Raw genomic sequence first — 17,788 nt, forward strand, 5'->3', positions numbered from 1 at the left:
ACAACCCGGTCATAAAAGCGGGCGGGTATATGGTCCCTCAGGCCCCGCCTGGAACTGACATCTTGGAAATCCCTGAGTTTACGTCACTTTTCTGGGCGATTTTACACGGAGAATCGCGGACCTAGCCTGGCAAGCGCACCCCTGCAAGCGCGCAGCAGCGCTAAGACACATCTAGGCCCCTCCCTTTGGCATGAGACCCGCCCCCGGTCAGAGCAAGCCGCGCCCACTTCTCGCGAGATGGCTGCCCCTGCCCAGGAAGGTTCAGAGGCGGAAGTGCGGTACCGGAAGCAGCAGTTGCCATGGATCCCGCTGAGGACTGGCTGGTGGAATCTTTACGCTTGTAAGTCGTGTGGGTCTGGGGACGTGGAATCCGTGCCTGGAGCTGACCTAGGGGCGGATGGGCGCGGGGTGGGGCGCGAAGGGAATCTTGGTGTGGGGCGGGACGGATGCGGAGAACTCCGCATGGGCCTGGGCTCCCGCATCTGGGAAATGGCACCTTCTGGTGTGTGCAAATTTTGTGAAGTACTAGTAGGAGCAGTGCTTGTGAAGGATAACATAAGTGATCGTTTATTTCGCTCCAGACTCTGCGTTCAATCTTAAAAATTATCTCATTGGAGTTACCGTTGTGGCGCGGCGGAAACGAACCCGACTAGTATCCATGAGGATGCGGGTTCAATCCCAGGCCCGGCTCAGTGGGTTAAGGATCTGGCGTTGCCTTGACCTGTGGTGCAGGTCGAAGACAGGGCTCGGATTCCGCGTTGCTGTGGCTGTGGTGTAGGCCAGCAGCTGTAGCTCCGATTGGACCCCTAGCCTGGGAACTTCCATATGCAGCCTTTAAAAAAAGGAAAAGAAGTTATCTCATTGATTCCTCACATCAACCCTGGGAAGCCTGGGTACTTAGGGAGTTGCATTTTACAGATGAGGACAAAGCCAGGGAAATTTGACTGGTCTGGTCCCAGTCACACAGAGGGTAAAAAGTGTAACAAGACTCCATCCAGTTCTGCCTGATTCCAGAGCCAGGACCCCAACCACCAAACTATGCTGCCATCTCAGAGTTCTTTAACAGTTGTAAAAGTGCCATGCATCGCGTGACCTTGTGTCCCTATCATGCAGGTACCAGGATTTCCATGAATTCGACCTCTCGGGAGCCACTCGAGTCCTTGAATGGATTGGTGACAAAGGTGATATGTCCTGCAGGACTCTGAAAGAGAGAATCCCATTCCTCAAGTCTGGACTCAGGGGCTCAGCGCAGAAGGATCCATCACTCTTTTGGGAGCTTGAGGGCCTCTCGGTCACTTGTAGCAATTTCATGCCCCATCAGCATTTAATATTCCTCTTTTCATTGTTGTTGTTATGGTATCGCTTTACTTTTTTAATTAAAAAAGGCAATATAAGATTTTTTTTAAATTCTCTGCAAACTGCCCACAATCCCACTGCAAATGTTCTTACAGAACATTTTCCTCTTCCCTCCTTCAGATATATTTTGTTAATATTACTCTTATTAATATAAGATCTAGATCTCATCCATCCCCCAATACAAGGCTTCATACCAATAGCAAAGGAGTTTATGTTTTCTTTGGAGAATTTGGCAAAGAGTCTAGACTCAGTCATGAACCAGAATATTTCCAACAGTTTGTCACAACTACTTCTGCTTCTTTTTCCAGGAATCTTGGTTGCTGGCTATGAAAGCCTGAAAAAAAATGAGATTCTTCATCTGATATTACCTCTCAGACTTTCTGTAAAAGAAAACCAGGTAACTTGAAATATATTTGGGCCATACCCACGGCATATGGAAGTTCCCAGGCTAGGTGTCGAATGGGAGCTGTAGCTACCGGACCACATCACAGCCACAGCAACACAGGATCCTTAACTCACTGAGCAAGGCTCAGGATCGAACCCACAACCTCATGGTTCCTGGTCGGATTAATTTCCACTGCACCACGATGGGAATTCCTACTTCTACTCATTTATTAAACTTTTACGAAGCTCCTATTGTCTACTAAATATTGTCCTGGATACTAGCAAGAGACTAGAAGTACTGGACCTGCCCTTGTAATCCAATACAGGAAGGGAAATATGGATAGAAATAAGTGCTCCTCTGATTTGCAGAGGGCTACTAGAGCAAGAAGTCAATTATACTTTATCAAAAATAGACTTAGGGTGGAGTTCCCATCGTGGCACAGTGGTTAACGAATCAGACTAGGAATCATGAGGTTGCAGGTTCAATCCCTGGCCTTGCCCAGTGGGTTGGGGATCTGGTGTTGCCGTGAGCTATGGGTAGGTTGCGGACGCAGCTTGGATCCTCTGTTGCTGTGCCTCTGGCATAGACCAGCAGGTATAGCTCCAATTAGATCCCTAGCCTGGGAACGTCCATTTGCTGCAGGAGTGGCCCTAGAAAAGGCAAAAAGACAAAAAAAAAAATAGACTTAGGGAACCATTAGGGTACGGAGAATGGTTGAAACCTTAGGATGGTTAAGATCACCTAGGATGAACGTGTAGTGTGTAAGGAGTAAGAGGAGAGGATGGCTAAAGACAGAACCTCAGGGAATACATTTAAGGAATGGGTAGAGAAGATGAACCTACAGGCAATACTAAGAAGGAACAGTCTTTTTTCTAAAAGTTTTTATTATAGTTGATTTACAATGTTCTGTCAGTTTCTGCTGTACAGTACAGTGCCCCAATTATACATATATATACACATTTTTTTCTCCTATTATTAAGAAGGAATAGTCTTTGAAGTAGGAGGAGTCTCAGAAAAGGCCAAAGTTTCAGAAGCCAAGAGAAAAGAATATGTCAGGAAGAGAAGAGGGGAGTTCCCATTGTGGTGCAGTAGAAATGAATCCGACTAGGAAACAAGAGGTTGTGGGTTCGATCCCTGGCCTCACTTAGTGGGTTAAGGATCTGGCATTGCTGTGGCTGTGGTGTAGGCCACAGCTGTAGCTCCAATTCGACTCCTAGCCTAGGAACTTCCATATGCTGAAAGTGCGGCTCTAAAAAGCAAAAAAAAGAAGAGAAGAGTTGGGGGTTCCTGTTGTGTTGCAGCAGAAATAAATCCAACTAGGATCCATGAGGATGCAGGTTTGATCCCTGGCCTCGCGCAGTGGGTTGGGGATCTGGCGTTGCCGTGAGCTGTGGTGTAGGTTGTAGTCGCAGCTCAGATCCCACGTGGCTGTGGCTGTGGTGTAGGCCAGCAGCTGTAGCTCTGATTACACCCCTAGCCTGGGAACCTCCTTGTGCCGCAGGTGCGGCCCTAAGAAGACAAAAGACAAAAAAAAAGAGGAAGAAGAGTTGCCTAACGTTGCCTGTAATGGCGTAATGTTGCTATTAAGTCCCTCAGACTCCTCAGCTAGGTCAGTCTGGCCTTTGTTGCCTTGGGTAAATTTCCTTCTTAGTGCTCTTATCTCCCTCAACCCCATCACTCAAACTTGACCCAGGAGCTCACTCAAATTGGGCCTAGTGAAAGGTTAGGAGAGAGGTTTTAGATGTGCAGGACAGAAGGAAGCTGTCTATGTAGGCAGCCGAGACCAACATTTACAAACAGCACCCTGAGGCCCTGCCCAGAGAAGCATCTTTGCCATCTGAGCGGCTCCCGTGGCTTCCTGCAGGGCTGGGGTGTCACTCCTTACTTAGAGCTCAGCCAAAACATTCTTCTCGAGAGCAGCCCCTGTCTGATTGGCCACCCCTTTGTATTTTAGGGTTTATTCCCTGAAAGAGATTTCAAGGTACGCCATGGAGGATTTTCAGACAGGTCTGTCTTTGATCTGAAGCACGTGCCAGACACCAGGTATGGTCAGCTCTGTGACCCAGACCTTCCACTCAGGATGGAGTGGCTAGAAATATCACAGCTATCCTTCCTCTTTATCACCACTCCTCCCCCAGCCCCCTCAGCCCGCGGCCACGTGGGAGCACCCGCACACACAGAGATCTGGAAGGCAAAGACCCCATCGCTCAGTGGCTTCACAGCCCTCACGGACCTTTTTGTTATTGTAACCTACGGGTTGCTGAAGTTGTCCAGGGAATAGACACAGAGTAGAAGGGATGCTTTTAGTTTCTCAAAGAGCCGATGGCGGGTAGTTGGGATTAACAGTTCAGCTGGCAGAGGCTGAGAGCCTCTGGTCAGGGTTATGTGTTCAGGGTTTCTGCTGAGTCCTCTCGGTCACCCCATGCCCCGTGGAAGCCAGGGCTCAGTCCCATGACCCTCTGTGAGCTGTGGGCCTGTCCCTAAAGGGGAGTGAGCTACTCCTCATCTGTTAAACAAGTGTGACTGGTCTTGATGATCCCTCCATTCAAGAAGCTCTCCTAATATGAGGAGATTCAGAATCCCAAGCTGAGTAGGCTGGAGAGGTTGGGGGGAATGTGGGTTGAGATTTCTTCTCCATCCTGACTAGGTTGCTGGTGACCAGTGGCCTTCCTGGTTGTTACCTGCAGGTGTGGCAAGTCGCTGAGGACAGTGGTGAGTGACTTTGACTTGGTGGGGGTTGGGGTTGTAGGAAAGCCTGTTACTCCCATACCCCCTAGTCCTAATCCAAGCCAGTTAAGATGTAGACTCAGAGCCAGGTGGGAATTAAAATGCAGTATCTACTTTTTTTTCAGGGCCACACCTGCAGCATATGGAGGTTCCCAGGCTGGGGGTCAGTTGGAGCTGCAGCTGCCGGCCTGCACCACAGCCACAGCAATGTGGGATCCAAGCCGCATCTGTGACCTACACCACAGTTCATGGCAACGCCGGATCCTTAACCCACTGAGCAAGGCCAGGGATCGAACCCATGTCCTCGTGGATACTAGTCAGGTTGTTACTGCTGAACCACAATGGGAACTCCTCACTATAAATCAGTTTTAGAACATTTTTATGACCCAGTAAGATCCCTCATGCCAGTTACTATTAATTCTCATGCCCACACCCTGCCCTAATCTATTTCTGTTGTATAATAGATTTGCCTTTTCTGGATATTTCGTGTCTTTGAAGTCATACAGTATGTGGTCTCTTGTATCTGGCTGCTTTCACTGAGCATAAAACTTATGAGGTCCCCATGTCATACAGTGTTGTAACATGTATTAGCGGTGTGTTCCTTTTTGTGGCTGAGTGGTATTCATTCCATCGTGTGGATGTACCACATTTGTCTATCTGTTCACCAGGTGATGGATCTCATTTTGGTTGTTATGAATAATGCAGCTAAGAATACACGTGAACATATGGTTTTATTTTGCTTGGATAGGCATTAGGAGTGAAATTGCTGGATCATCTGGTAAATCTAGGTTTGTTTATCTCGTTTTTAATTTTTATGGCTGCACCCATGGCGTATGGAAGTTCCCAAGCCAGGAATTGAATCCAGGCTATGCCACAGCTGTGGCAATGCCACATCCTTTAACCCACTGCACCAGGCTGGGGACCAAACCCACACCTCTGCAGCGACCCGAGCCACTGCAGTTGGATTCTTAACCTGTGCACCACAATGGGAACTCCATGTGTTTGATTTTTTTTTTTTAATCCAAACTATTTTCCAGAATAGCTTCATCATTTACATTCCTGCCAGTAATGTCTGAGAGTTCTTCATGTCCTCACCAACATTTGTTATTGTTTGTCTTTTTTATTAAAGCCGTCCTAATGAATGAAATTGTATATTATGTGGCTTTCATTTGCAGTTCCTTAATGAATAATAATGTCGAGCATCTTTGCTATTCATATACCTTTGGTGAAATGCCTATTCAAATATCATGAGGGTTTTTGGTGGTTTTGTTTTTTTTCCCCTGTAGCAAGCTGAGATAACATGCTGTCACAAGCCCCTTGATAATGTAATTTCACTGCACTTCTTTTTTTTTTTTTTTTGTCTTTTTAGGGCCACACCTGCAGCATATGAAGTTTCCAGGCTAGGGGTCAAATTGGAGCTGTAGCCACTGGCCTATACCACAGCTCACAGCAACGCCAGATCCTTAACCCACTGAGCAAGGCCAGGGATGGAACCTGCATCCTCACATAAGCTAGTCAGATTTGTTTCCCCTGAGCCATGACAGGAACTCCTCACTGTACATTTTCATGATACTTGTTCAGATTAAACAACAATCTGTAAGATGCAACAGTAATATTGAGTGTATATTATATTCCAGTCACTGTACTAATGACTTTCTGTGTGTGATCTCGTTAAATTCTGAGAACAAACTGTCCAAGAGAGGCTAACTTGTTCAAAGTCACAAAGATGGTAGCAGAACCAATACCGAAATCCGGTCCTACCTCAGAGTCTGCTTATGACCATGCCTGGTGGTAACTATATAGTTCTTGGATAATAATAATTGCTCTTAGGAGTTCCCATCGTGACTCAGTGATTAACGAACCCGACTAGTATCCATGAGGACGTGGGTTCGATCCCTGGCCTTGCTCAGTGGGTTAAGAATCTGGTGTTGCTGTGGCTCTGCTATAGGCTGGCAGCTGCAGCTCCAATTCCCCCCCTTGCCTGGGAACCTCCATATGCTGTGGGTGCAGCCCCAAAAACAAAATAATAATAATAATAATTGATCTCAGTATTGTATGTAGAGGCTCTGAAAAAAAAGGTGTTTTAGGGCATTTACTGACTGCCACATAGTCTCTGGCACCATTTTGCTTAGAGCTGGTTCCCGGAGATAAGCTCTACTTATGAAAGGACGTATAATAGTTATTATTGCTATTATTATTACTAGTATTTGTAGCAGTCGCTAGCATTTCAATCAACAAATATTCATTGAATGCTTCTGATGTTTCAAGCATTGGGCAAGGTTCTGGGGATACAACATCAAACAAATACATAAGTGTTCCTTGCTTTTGGTGCTTATATTTTATCAAATATTTTGCCTATTTATTTTTTGGCCATGTCTGCAGCATGTAGGAAGTTCCTGGGCCAGGGATTGAACCTGTGCCCTGTGCCACAGCATTGACCCAAGGCACAGTAGTGACAGCACCAGGTCCTTAGCCCTCTAGACCACCAGGGAACTCTCTGCCCATTTTTTGATTGGCTATTTTGTCTTTAGAGTGATAAGTGTTCTTTATACATTCTGGATACAAGTTATTTGTCGGGTATGGGTTTTGCTAATATTTTCTCCAGTCTCTTATTTTCTTTTCATTTTCTATATAGTGGCCTTTGAAGCAGAAAAGTTTTAAATTTTGTTAAGATGTTTTATTATTTCTTTTAGGAATTGTGCTTTTTGTGTCATATCTAAGAAGTCTACCTAATCCATAGATTTTCTCCTGTGTTTTTTTTTTTTTCTTAAAGTTATATTGTTTCAGCTCCAGCATTTAAGTGTATGATCTCTTCAGAGTCAGCCTTTGTGTATGGTATGAGGGAAGGGCCTAAGGGCATCTTTTTTTTTTTTTTTTTTGCTTTTTTAGGGCCGCACCTGCAGCATATGTAAGTTCCCAGGCTAGGGGTTGAATCAGAGCTGTAGCTGCTGACCTATGCCACAGCTCATGGCAATGCCGGATCCTTAACCCATTGAGCAAAGCCAGGGATTGAACCCGCATCCTCATGGATGCCAGTTGGATTTATTTCTGTTGCATCACAACAGGAACTCCCCTAAGTTCATCTTTTTACAGATGATTATCTGGTTGCCCCAGCACCATTTTTCAAAAGGCCTAACCTTTCTTCACTAATCTGCCGTGGTGTCTTCATGAAAAATCAGTTGACCATGAATATAAGGATTTATTTCTGGACTCTGGGTTCTGTTCCCATGATCTCTGTGTCTGTCTTTAGGCAGGTAACTTATAATTGTTTTTTATCTTCCTCTAATAATAGGCTGTGTGGGGCAGCAGTGGTTTAAAGATGAAGGGGCGCCCTGGAGCTGCCTTTTATCCTGACAGTGCCTGGGGAACCAGCTGCCATACAGAACCTGTAGCCCCGGGTCTAGCAGAGCTGGTCCCAAGGAGACTTGCTCTGACACTCATGCGAATGTAGAAATCAAATGGTTATCTTCTCCTACATTATTAGCACAGAATGTTCCAGGGTCTGGGAAAGGCCGGCCAGCTGTTTTTCTTAGGTGCCTAAAAGCATGGCCTTATCTTGGTGAATTTTCCAAGGTTCAAGTTTGACCCCCAGCTTTGGTGTTATAGAAAGCTGATTTTTGTCAGCACACCCAGAACAAATCTAATCTGCTTACAGGGGCAGGTGCTCACCAGATTCGCAGGACCGCCGTATAAACCAGAGTGCAGTTTTATTAGTTTATAATGAAAAAAATAAGTATTCCTAAAAGTGGAGTATTCCAGATGCTTATTCTTTCCCTGTAGAAGACCTAACAGAAGCAAAGGCTGCAGATAAACCTAACCACAGCAAGAAGAATCAGGTCAGAGGGTTCCCAGTTGTGTTTCCATTCTCTTGGGCAGTGAGCATGACTGGTGGAGGTGTGGCTCCTGGGCTTAGATGCTGTCCAGGGCCCCGGGGCAGGGACTCTGGCCTCTCCTTTCAGCTCTGGGGCTGAGAAAGATCTCCGCTGAGTGTCACCTGAGGCTTCCTCTTTGAAGTTAGGCCTTCAGTCTGGAGTGGCTCTGCCCTGACAGCGTTTCCATTGCCTTTGGGGCTGAGCAGCCCCCTCTTATTTGCTCAGTGCGGTGGGTCTGGAGCCTTCTGACTCCTTTTTTTTTTTTTTTTGTCTTTTTGCCTTTTCTAGGGCCGCTTCCCACAGCATATGGAGCTTCCCAGGCTAGGGGTCTAATCGGTGCTGTAGACGCTGGCCTACACCAGGGCCACAGCAATGTGGGATCCGAGCCGCATCTGCAACCTACACCACAGTTCATGGCAACGCCGGATCCTTAACCCACTGAGCGAGGCCATGGATCGAACCCACAACCTCATGGTTTCTAGTCAGATTCACTAACCACTGCGCCACGACGGGAACTCCAGGAGCCTTCTGACTCCTTAAGGGTGTGCCTACCCCTGCTCTAACCCTGCTCTCGGTTTAATCTTCAAATAACCTTCTTTTACTGACTAGTTCTTGAGGTGCCTTCTAGTATCTTTTGCTCTGATATCATAGTATTACTCTTCAGTTGCAGGCTGGTTTGGTAAAGGTGTGTGGAGTCCCGAGAGGGGACATTCTACCACTGACAAGAGGGAGGAGGAGGAACCTGCATTTCTTGCCTGTTGTATCAATGGAGCAACTCCAGTCAGGAGCTCTGAAGTCTTTGGTTTCTACTGCATCTTTTTTCTTTTTTCTTTTTTTTTTTTTTTTTGGTCTTTTATCCTTTTAGGGCCACACCTGCAGCATATGGAGGTTCCCAGCCTAGGGGTCAAATGGGAGCTGTAGCCACCGGCCTATGCTAGAGTCACAGCAACGCAGGATCCAAGCTGCATCTGCAACCTACACCACAGCTCACAGCAACGCCGGATCCTTAACCCAGTGAGCAAGGCCAGGGATCGAACCTTCAACCTCGTGGTTCCTATTTGGATTCATTAACCACTGAGCCATGACAGGAACTCCTGAAATAGGCCTTCTCTGGGACTCCTCCTTCCCCCTGTCAGAGGACTAATCACATCTGAGAATCCCCCCTGTCTCAGGGTCCTCAGGGTCTATGGAAGGGGAGGAGGGAGCCCCTGAGTGGGGCCCAGGAGAGTCAGGCAAGCTCTGACGGGTGGCTCCAATCCCAGCCTCATTGGCGCCCCCTGGGGACAGGCTGGTCCTGAGGCTCAGTTGTTGGGTCACCTCTGACCTCCGCAGCTCCTGGGGTAAAGCAGTTAAAAGTTCAGCAAGTCTGGAGTAAGTGCCCGTGAGAGCCTGTGGCTTTGGCAGCAGTACTCCAGGGGCCTCGGCAGCCGTCCTCTCTGCCTCCTTGTATGCAGTCTGTCTCCAGGGAACCAGCTGCCACAGGCTTGCTTGATAAGCCATGTTCGTCTTCCTTCCCTCATCCATCCCTTCCTCAGTCTGATATTTATCTCTCCATTAGAATTTAAAAATAAATAGATTTGGAGTTCCCATCATGGCTCTGTGGAAATGAATCTGACTAGCATCCATGAGGATGCAGGTTCGTTCCCTGGCCTCGATCAGTGGGTTAAGGATCTCATGTTGCTGGGAGCTGTGGTGTAGGTCACAGACATGGCTTGGATCCCACGTTTGTGGCTGTGGTGTAAGCCGGCAGATGTAACTCTGATTTGACCCTTAGCCTGGGAACCTCCATATGCCCTGGGTACAGCCCTGAAAAAGCAAAAAAAAAAAAAAAAAAAAAGGGAAAAATAGTGACTGGGAGGAACAGATCAATAGAAAGCAAGAATGTCATTTTTAAAAAAATATTTAGATTTCCATCTTCTTTTCTTCCCTTTTTTTTTGGCCACATCTTAGGCATTCAGAAGTTCTTGGGTCAGGGATAGAACCCGCACCATAGCAGTGACTGGAGCTGCTGCAGTGACAATGCTGGATCCTTAACCCACTGAGCCACAAAGGAACTCCTCCTCCCCATTTTCTCTACAGAGTATGGAAACCAAATAGGGACCCCCCTCTTGGAGCAAGAAAATACAAAGTGGAAAATACGCTTCTCCTTTAAGTTGTTTGTTCAGTAAACTACTTGAACTATGTTATAAATGTAGAATGCAGAGATGAGAACCTGCCTTCTCTCCAAGCAGGCTGAGAGAGAAAAGGCTAAAACCTCATTTAACTTAATCAACTACATGCCAGTAAAATTTATTTTTAAAAAATAAAATAGGAGTTCCCCTCGTGGCTCAGCAGTAACAAACCTGACTAGTAACCATGAGGATGTGGGTTCGATCCCTGGCCTCATTCAGCAGGTTAAGGATCGCGTATTGCCGTGAGCTGTGGTGTAGGCCGGTGGCTACAGGTCCAGATTTGACCCATAGTCTAGGAAGCTCCGTATGCCATGGATGTGGCCTAAAAAGACCAAAAGCGAAAGAGAGACAATGGCTGATGCAAGACAGTGCTGATTTGTTAAATAAAATAAAATAATAATAAAATTTAAAAGTGAAGTTAATATATAATTGCAAAAATAAAATATAATTTGCTTTAACTTGAGGTCAAGTACATATAATCAGTATAAAAAAAGACATGGATTTCTTGCCCAAGTTATGTTTTTTTTTTAATTTTATAGCATTTTTTATTACTCAATTACATTTATAGTTGTACAATGATCATCACAACCCAATTTTACAGCATTTCCATCCCAAACCCTCAGCACATCCCCCTACCCCCTAACCTGTCTCATTTGGAAACTATAAGTTTTTCAAAGTCTGTGAGTCAGTATCTGTTCTGCAAAGAAGTTCATTGTGTCCTTTATTTATTTATTTATTTACTTATTTATTTATTTACTTATTTATTTATTTATCTTTTTGCCTTTTCTAGGGCCTCTTGTGAGGCATGTGGAGGTTCCCAGGATAGGGGTCTAATCAGAGCTGTAGCCGTCGGTCTATGCCGGAGCCACGGCAACATGGGATCCGAGCTGCATCTGCAACCTACACCACAGCTCATGGCAACGCCAGATCCTTAACCCACTGAGCGAGGCCAGGGATGGAACCTGCAACCTCATGGTTCCTAGTCGGATTCATTAACCACTGAGCCATGAACGGGAACTCCATTGTGTCCTTTTTTTGGATTACACGTGTAAGTGATAGCATTTGATGCTGGTCTCACTGTCTGACTGACTTCACTTAACATGATAATTTCTAGGTCCATTCATGTTGCTGCAAATGCAGTTACCTCTTTCCTTTTAATGGCTGAGTAATATTCCACTGTGTATATGTACCACTTCTTTTTGTGTGTGTGTTTTTGTCTTTTTTAGGGCTGCACCTGTGGCATATGGAGGTTCCCTGGCTAGTGGTCTAATTGGAGCTACAGCTGCTGGCCTACACCATAGCTCACGGCAATGCCGGATTCTTAACCCACTGAGCGAGGCCAGGGATCAAACCTGCAACCTCATGGTTCCTAATCGGATTCGTTTCCACTGCACCACGACAGGAACTCCAGTACCACATCTTGATCCATTCCTCTGTTGGTGGACATTTAGGTTGTTTCCATGTCTTGGCTATTGTATATAGTGCTGCAGTGAACGTTGGAGTACACGTGTCTTTTCGAGTCATGGTTTTCTCTGGATAGATGCCCGGGAGTGGGCCAATTTATATTTGAAGACAAAGACATCTGTGTTGTAATCCTTACATGTTAGGCTTCAGCAAGTCGCTTGAGGTCATGGAACATGTTTTTGAGGAAATGATATTTGTTCATGAATAGATTCGTTCCTGTTATTTTCACTTAAGGCATAAACAACATCATCAGTGTGTTCTTTCCTTTTTCTCTGCCTTTGTTTGTTCTCCATGAAACTATAAAAAGCCAGGACTGCTTTGGGCTTTTTTGAAATGGCTGCAGTGATTCATTTTCTCCCATGTGCACGACAGTTCATCATAAGACAAATTATAAAGAAATTAGAGCGTGTCTGACAGTTCCGCAAATGTGAACAGAATGCAGAGTGTTTGTGTCTCCACATCCTCTCCTGCCCGCTGTCAGCTCCCTTTCTCCCCTGGCCTTCTGGCCAGCCTCCCCCAGGTAAGGTTGCAAACCAGCATCAACATTCTGGACTTCAGCCTCTTCCACTTGCCCCCCAGATGTCATTAAAGCCGTCAGCACCATCGATGCACATGAGAAGGAGGGACATCCCTGGCCCAGGCTGGCCATATTCTCGTCTCCGGCGCCTGGGGTCCTCCACGGGGCGAGGCTCAGCAGCCTGAAGGTGGTGGACCTGGAGTCGCACAAGAGCACATACACCTCAGGTACCATGGCCCCTTGGTGGCTCGTCCAGCCAGTGTCCACCTCCCAGCCCTACTCAGCCACGCTGGAAACAAAACCCCACCCTGTGTGCCAGAGGCTGGGGAAGCAGGATGAGGGAGGGCCAGGCCTGGGCTCCAGGGGCCCCTGTTCTGGCTTGGGGGTGGCAGGTCCTGGGACCAGCACACAGCCAGACAAGTGGTTCATTCTGCCTGGGGCTAGGGGGGAGCTTCTCGGACGAAGGGACTTGTGACCCGCCAGCCCGACCAAATCACCAGCCCCAAGTGACTGCAGCAGTTTCTCTTTTGCCCCATCGTCCAGGTATTAGCGACGATGAGCTGCTGAGTAGCCTGCAGGTCCTGGATGCAAACACCTTTGCCTTCTGCTGCACCTCCGGCCGCCTGGGCCTTGTTGACACCCGCCAGAAGTGGGCCCCGTCAGAGAACCTCAGGCCCAGCCCTGGGTCCGCTGGAGGGAGGTGGTGTGCAGAAGTCGGCGGCCGGGGCCCAGGGCCTCGCATCGCCAGCCTTGGCTCGGACGGGCAGCTCTGTCTTCTTGACCCACGGGATCTCAGCCAGCCTGTGAGCTCAGTCCAGTGCCCAGTGTCCACACCCAGCCCTGACCCAGAGCTGCTGCGAGTGACTTGGGCTCCAGGCCTAGACAACTGCTTGGCTATCTCAGGTACTGCTGAGCAGGATCTCGTGTCTATCTTTGGATCTGTCTCTCCCAGGGGACTCTAGGGTACTCAGGAAGGGGCCTGTAGCCCCACAATAAATCTGGCCTAAGAGGTTAAAGTAGCTCGGAAATGCTCCAGTGTAGCTCTCCAGGTCCTTCACTGCTGGCTCTTCCCCATCCTGCTACCAAACTTCCATACCTTGGCGGCAGGCCTTTCTGTCCCAGCAGAAATTCAATTCTGAGGTTGGTCAAGAGGCCTAGAACAGCCATGGGGTGCAGCAGGCAGGGGTGATAGGACCTCAGGGGTGCGTCTCAGTCCACTCGCTTTCAAAATTAGAGCAAGCCAGCTAAGTCAGCAGGCTTCTGGGTCTGGCCTGGCAGCATCTAGCTGAATGAGGGTATTGAATGAAGTATCAAAAAGCCAATGGAAGGATCCTCTGAGAGGGGGAGAGGTTTTTTTATTTTTTATTATTATTATTGGCCACCCCGAGGCATATGGAGTTCCCAGGCCAGGGATCAGACCCAAGCCGCAGTTGCAACCTACACCACAGCTGTGGCAATGCACTGTGCCGGGCCCGGAATCGAACCTGCATCACAGCGCTCTCAAGATACTGTTGATCCTGTTGGGCCACAGTGGGAACTCCTAGAGGGGGAGAGGTAGAAAGAATAGTTGAGAGAGCAGGAAAGATCATTAGTAATAGCAGGATCCAGATGAGAAGAACCAAGCTTGGCTATTCCTCCTTAAAGGTTCCTGCTTCCCCATCAAATAGGAGACACGGCCATCTGTTGAGAGGGACTCAGTACAGAGGGATTAGAAATTTGGGGGCAAGTGGAAAGGGTTTGAGATGTCCCTTAAGGGAGTTCCCATTGTGGCTCGGTGGGTTAAGAACCCAACTAGTATCCGTGAGGATGCAGGTTCCACCCCTGGCCTCACCCAGTGGGTTAAGGATCCGGCGTTGCCATGAGCTGTGGTGTAAGTTGGCAGCTCTGATCTGGTGTTGCTGTGGCTGTGGTGGAGACCGGCAGCTGCAGCTCTGATTCGACCCCTAACCCAGGAACCTCCATATGCCAGAAGTGTGGCCCTTAAGAAAAGAAAAAAAGTCTCTTAAAGCTCAGTTTCTTGGAGAAAATAACAGTACCTGCTTCATGCAGCTGTGAGGACTAAAAGAGTGAATGCAGGATTAGCCTCGGGCCTGGCACATAGCAGATGGCTGACAGGTGCTCACCGTCCCCTGCCCCATAGTGTCATCAGCTGCCGACACTGAGGCTGAATGTTACATGCTCTGCAGTTGGCCTTTAAATATCTCATTACTATTTGATTTTTTTATCCTGTAGCCAGTTTGGGTTCCATAGAGCAAATTATGAAAATTACTCCAGGGATTCAGTGTCAGTGCTCCCTTTTCTTCTTTTTCCTCGGGTTTTTTTGTTTTGTTTTTAATGATTTTTATTTTTTCCTTCCACAGGTTTTGATGGGACGGTCCAGATCTATGATGTCACGTCTTGGAATGGAGTGGGGGGCCAAGTGGAACCTCTCTTCACTCACAGAGGTCACATCTTCCTAGATGACAGTGGCGTAGACACTGCTCCACTGGTCACCACCCATACCTGGCACCCCTGCAAACCAAGGACTTTGCTGTCGGCAGCGAGTGATGCCTCACTGCACGTGTGGGACTGGGTGGACCTCCGTGCTTCGCACTGACACGAGCATCTTTCCACCCGGGCCCTGGGAAGAGGAGGTGTTACTGGATAGCAAGGATTCAAGTGACCACAGGGCCCTGTTCCAGCTGAGTGGCCGTGGGCAAGTTAACCAGCTTCCTGGCCCCACTTTCTTTCTTTGTGAAATGAGACTGGTCATCAACTGTCTGGCAGGGTTGTTGGGAAAGTTAGAAGTAACATATTTAAAAATAATGGGTAGGGTGCATGGCACAATACATGTTTGGTGGCTACTGTTAGATCTGGGAGCCCCGTTTCCCTCAAGTTTTACCCCTGTCTGTATTCACAATATCATACAATCTAAAGAGTTAGTGAATGTAAACAGGTCCTGTGATTTTTTTTTTTGTCTTTTTTCCTTTTCTAGGGCCTCTCCTGTGGCATGTGGAGGTTCCCAGGATAGGGGTCAAATCGGAGCTGTAGCCACCGGCCTAAGCCAGAGCCACAGCAACGAGGGTCCGAGTCGCGTCTGCGACCCACACCACAGCTCACGGCAAAGCCAGATCCTCAATCCACTGAGCAAGGGCAGGGATCGAACCCACAACCTCATGGTTCCTAGTCGGATTTGTTAACCACTGAGCCACGACGGGAACTCCTGTGAATTTTTTAAAGAACTAAAAATGGGCAAATAAACATGAAAAGTCAACCCCCGTGGCAGTAAAGGAAATAGTTAAGATTATGCCATTTTTGCCTACTAAATGTCAAATTTTAAAACATCTTTGGAGTTCCCTGGTGGTGCATCAGGTTAAGATCTGACATTATCACTACTGTGGTGCAAGTTTGATCCCTGGCCTGGGAACTTCTGCATGCCACAGGCATGGCCGAAAAGAGAAAAATAAATAAATAAAACATTTTTGCTCTCAACAGCTGATAGAGGTTACAAGGTACACAGTTCAGAAGGCACAAAGGAACAGCATGGTTCTTTATCCCAGTTGTGTGATGAACTGTTGTGTAGTTGAAGCATAATTTATATATCCAGGCTCCTGTTAAATGGCAATTAAAATTTTCTAATCTTTTGCAGTAATATGTACAACTTTTGTATCCATGACATTTCTAAAAATAAAATTCTGGGAGTTCCCCTTGTGGCTCAGTGGTAACGAACTCGACTAGTATTGTGAGGATGCAGATCCAATCCCTGGCCTCACTCAGTGGGTTAAGGATCTAACATTGCTGCAAGGTGCAGCATGGGTAGAGAAGCAGATTGGATCCCATGTGGCTGTGGCTGTGGCACAGGCCAGGAGCTGTGTCTCTAATTTGACCCCTCCTTTGGGAACTTCCATATGCCGCAGGTGGGGCCCCCCCAAAAAAACTATATATATACATATTTAAATAAATATATTGGGGTTCCTGTCATGACTCAGTGGTTAGTGAACCCAGCTAGCATCCATGAGGACACAGGTTCAATCCCTGGCCTCACTTGGTGGGTTAAGGATCTGGCGTTGCCATGAGCTGTGGTGTAGGTCGCAGATACAGCTCGGATCTGGTGTTGCTGTGGCTGTGGCACAGGCTGGTGGCTACAGTTCCGATTCGACCCCCTATATGTATAGTATGTGTGTGTGTAGATATAGATATATAAAATTGCTGAGGCAGAGGATGTGTGCATTTTTAGTGTTTATAAATACTGTCCAAATGCCCTCTGTGAAGATTGTGCCACATTATGACAGCAATAGTAATGATCTGTTTCTCTTACCTTAACAGCAGTCCCTTTAGTGGCTTTTTTACTTGTGCCAGTCTGATAAATAAAAAAATCATTATTTGTACTTTTAGTCCGCATTTCTCTTATGTGCAAAGTTGAGACTCTTCATATATTTAAAAGTTTGGGGCGGCTGTTTTTAAAGGTGCTAACAGCCAAGGTGGGTACATGGGCATCCTCACCAGTAACACCTGCAGCGCTGGGCCTTCAGGCAGAGACTGGCCTCCCTACCCCGGGCTCTCACTGGAACCCGACTCTCCCCAGGGTGGTGCTTTCCCATCCCTGGGCCTGTAGCAAACATGAAAGTGAATCTGCATCCTGCTGCATAGAATTTCTTTCTTTTCCTTTTTTCTTTTCTTTTTTTTTTTTTTTTGGCATCTTAGGGCTGCATTTGTGGCATGTGGATGTTCCCAGGCTAGGGGTAGAATTGGAGCTGTAGCCGCCAGCCTAGGCCACAGCCACAGCAACACAGGATCTGAGTTGTGTCTGCAACCTTCACCACAGCAACGCCGGATCCTTAATCCACTGAGCGAGGCCAGGGATCCAATCCACATCCTCACGGTTCCTAGTCAGATTCACTAACCACTGCGCCATGACAGGAACTCCCGGGAGGGATGTCATTATGTGGTGTCTGAAAGAGGAGGCAAGGGAAGGAAAGCCCTAAAGAAGGTGCTGGCTGGGTGTGACCTGAGCCCAGGAATGGGCCTCCTGGTGGGAAGTGAGCACAGTAATCCTGTCTGGCTGGGGCTGGGCTGTGGGCAGGGGCTGCCTAGCAGGTGCCAAGACAGTAGAGGAAATGGCTGCAGACTGCAGAAGTACAGAGGAAGAAACCCCAGACTTCTCTCCTTCAGATATCCTGTACCATGGACCAAACCTGTCAGGAGCTTGTCACTAAAGAGAGCCTGGGAAACGCAGTGAGCAGGGGGCAGACCTGGGATGGATCTGGGGACACACAGGAAAATGACAGCTGAACTTCTATAAATTAAGCAAGAAAAA

The 17,788-nt window shown here is 47.4% G+C and overlaps 1 protein-coding gene across 1 annotated transcript; it reads left to right on the top strand.

Annotated features, from left to right (window-relative positions):
- The first annotated feature begins 235 nt into the window (after positions 1–235).
- On the top strand, positions 236–15,424 carry WDR73 (WD repeat domain 73). The gene is made up of 8 exons (XM_047796339.1): positions 236–340; positions 1,114–1,181; positions 1,665–1,753; positions 3,696–3,784; positions 4,389–4,453; positions 12,555–12,719; positions 13,036–13,395; positions 14,853–15,424. The coding sequence occupies exons 1-8, from the start codon at positions 300–302 to the stop codon at positions 15,086–15,088; spliced, it is 1,113 nt and encodes a 370-aa protein (XP_047652295.1). The 5' UTR covers positions 236–299; the 3' UTR covers positions 15,089–15,424.
- Positions 15,425–17,788: the final 2,364 nt, after the last annotated feature.

This window comes from Phacochoerus africanus, chromosome 9 (genome assembly GCF_016906955.1).
Source record: "Phacochoerus africanus isolate WHEZ1 chromosome 9, ROS_Pafr_v1, whole genome shotgun sequence".
NCBI classification, from domain to species: Eukaryota; Metazoa; Chordata; class Mammalia; order Artiodactyla; family Suidae; genus Phacochoerus; species Phacochoerus africanus.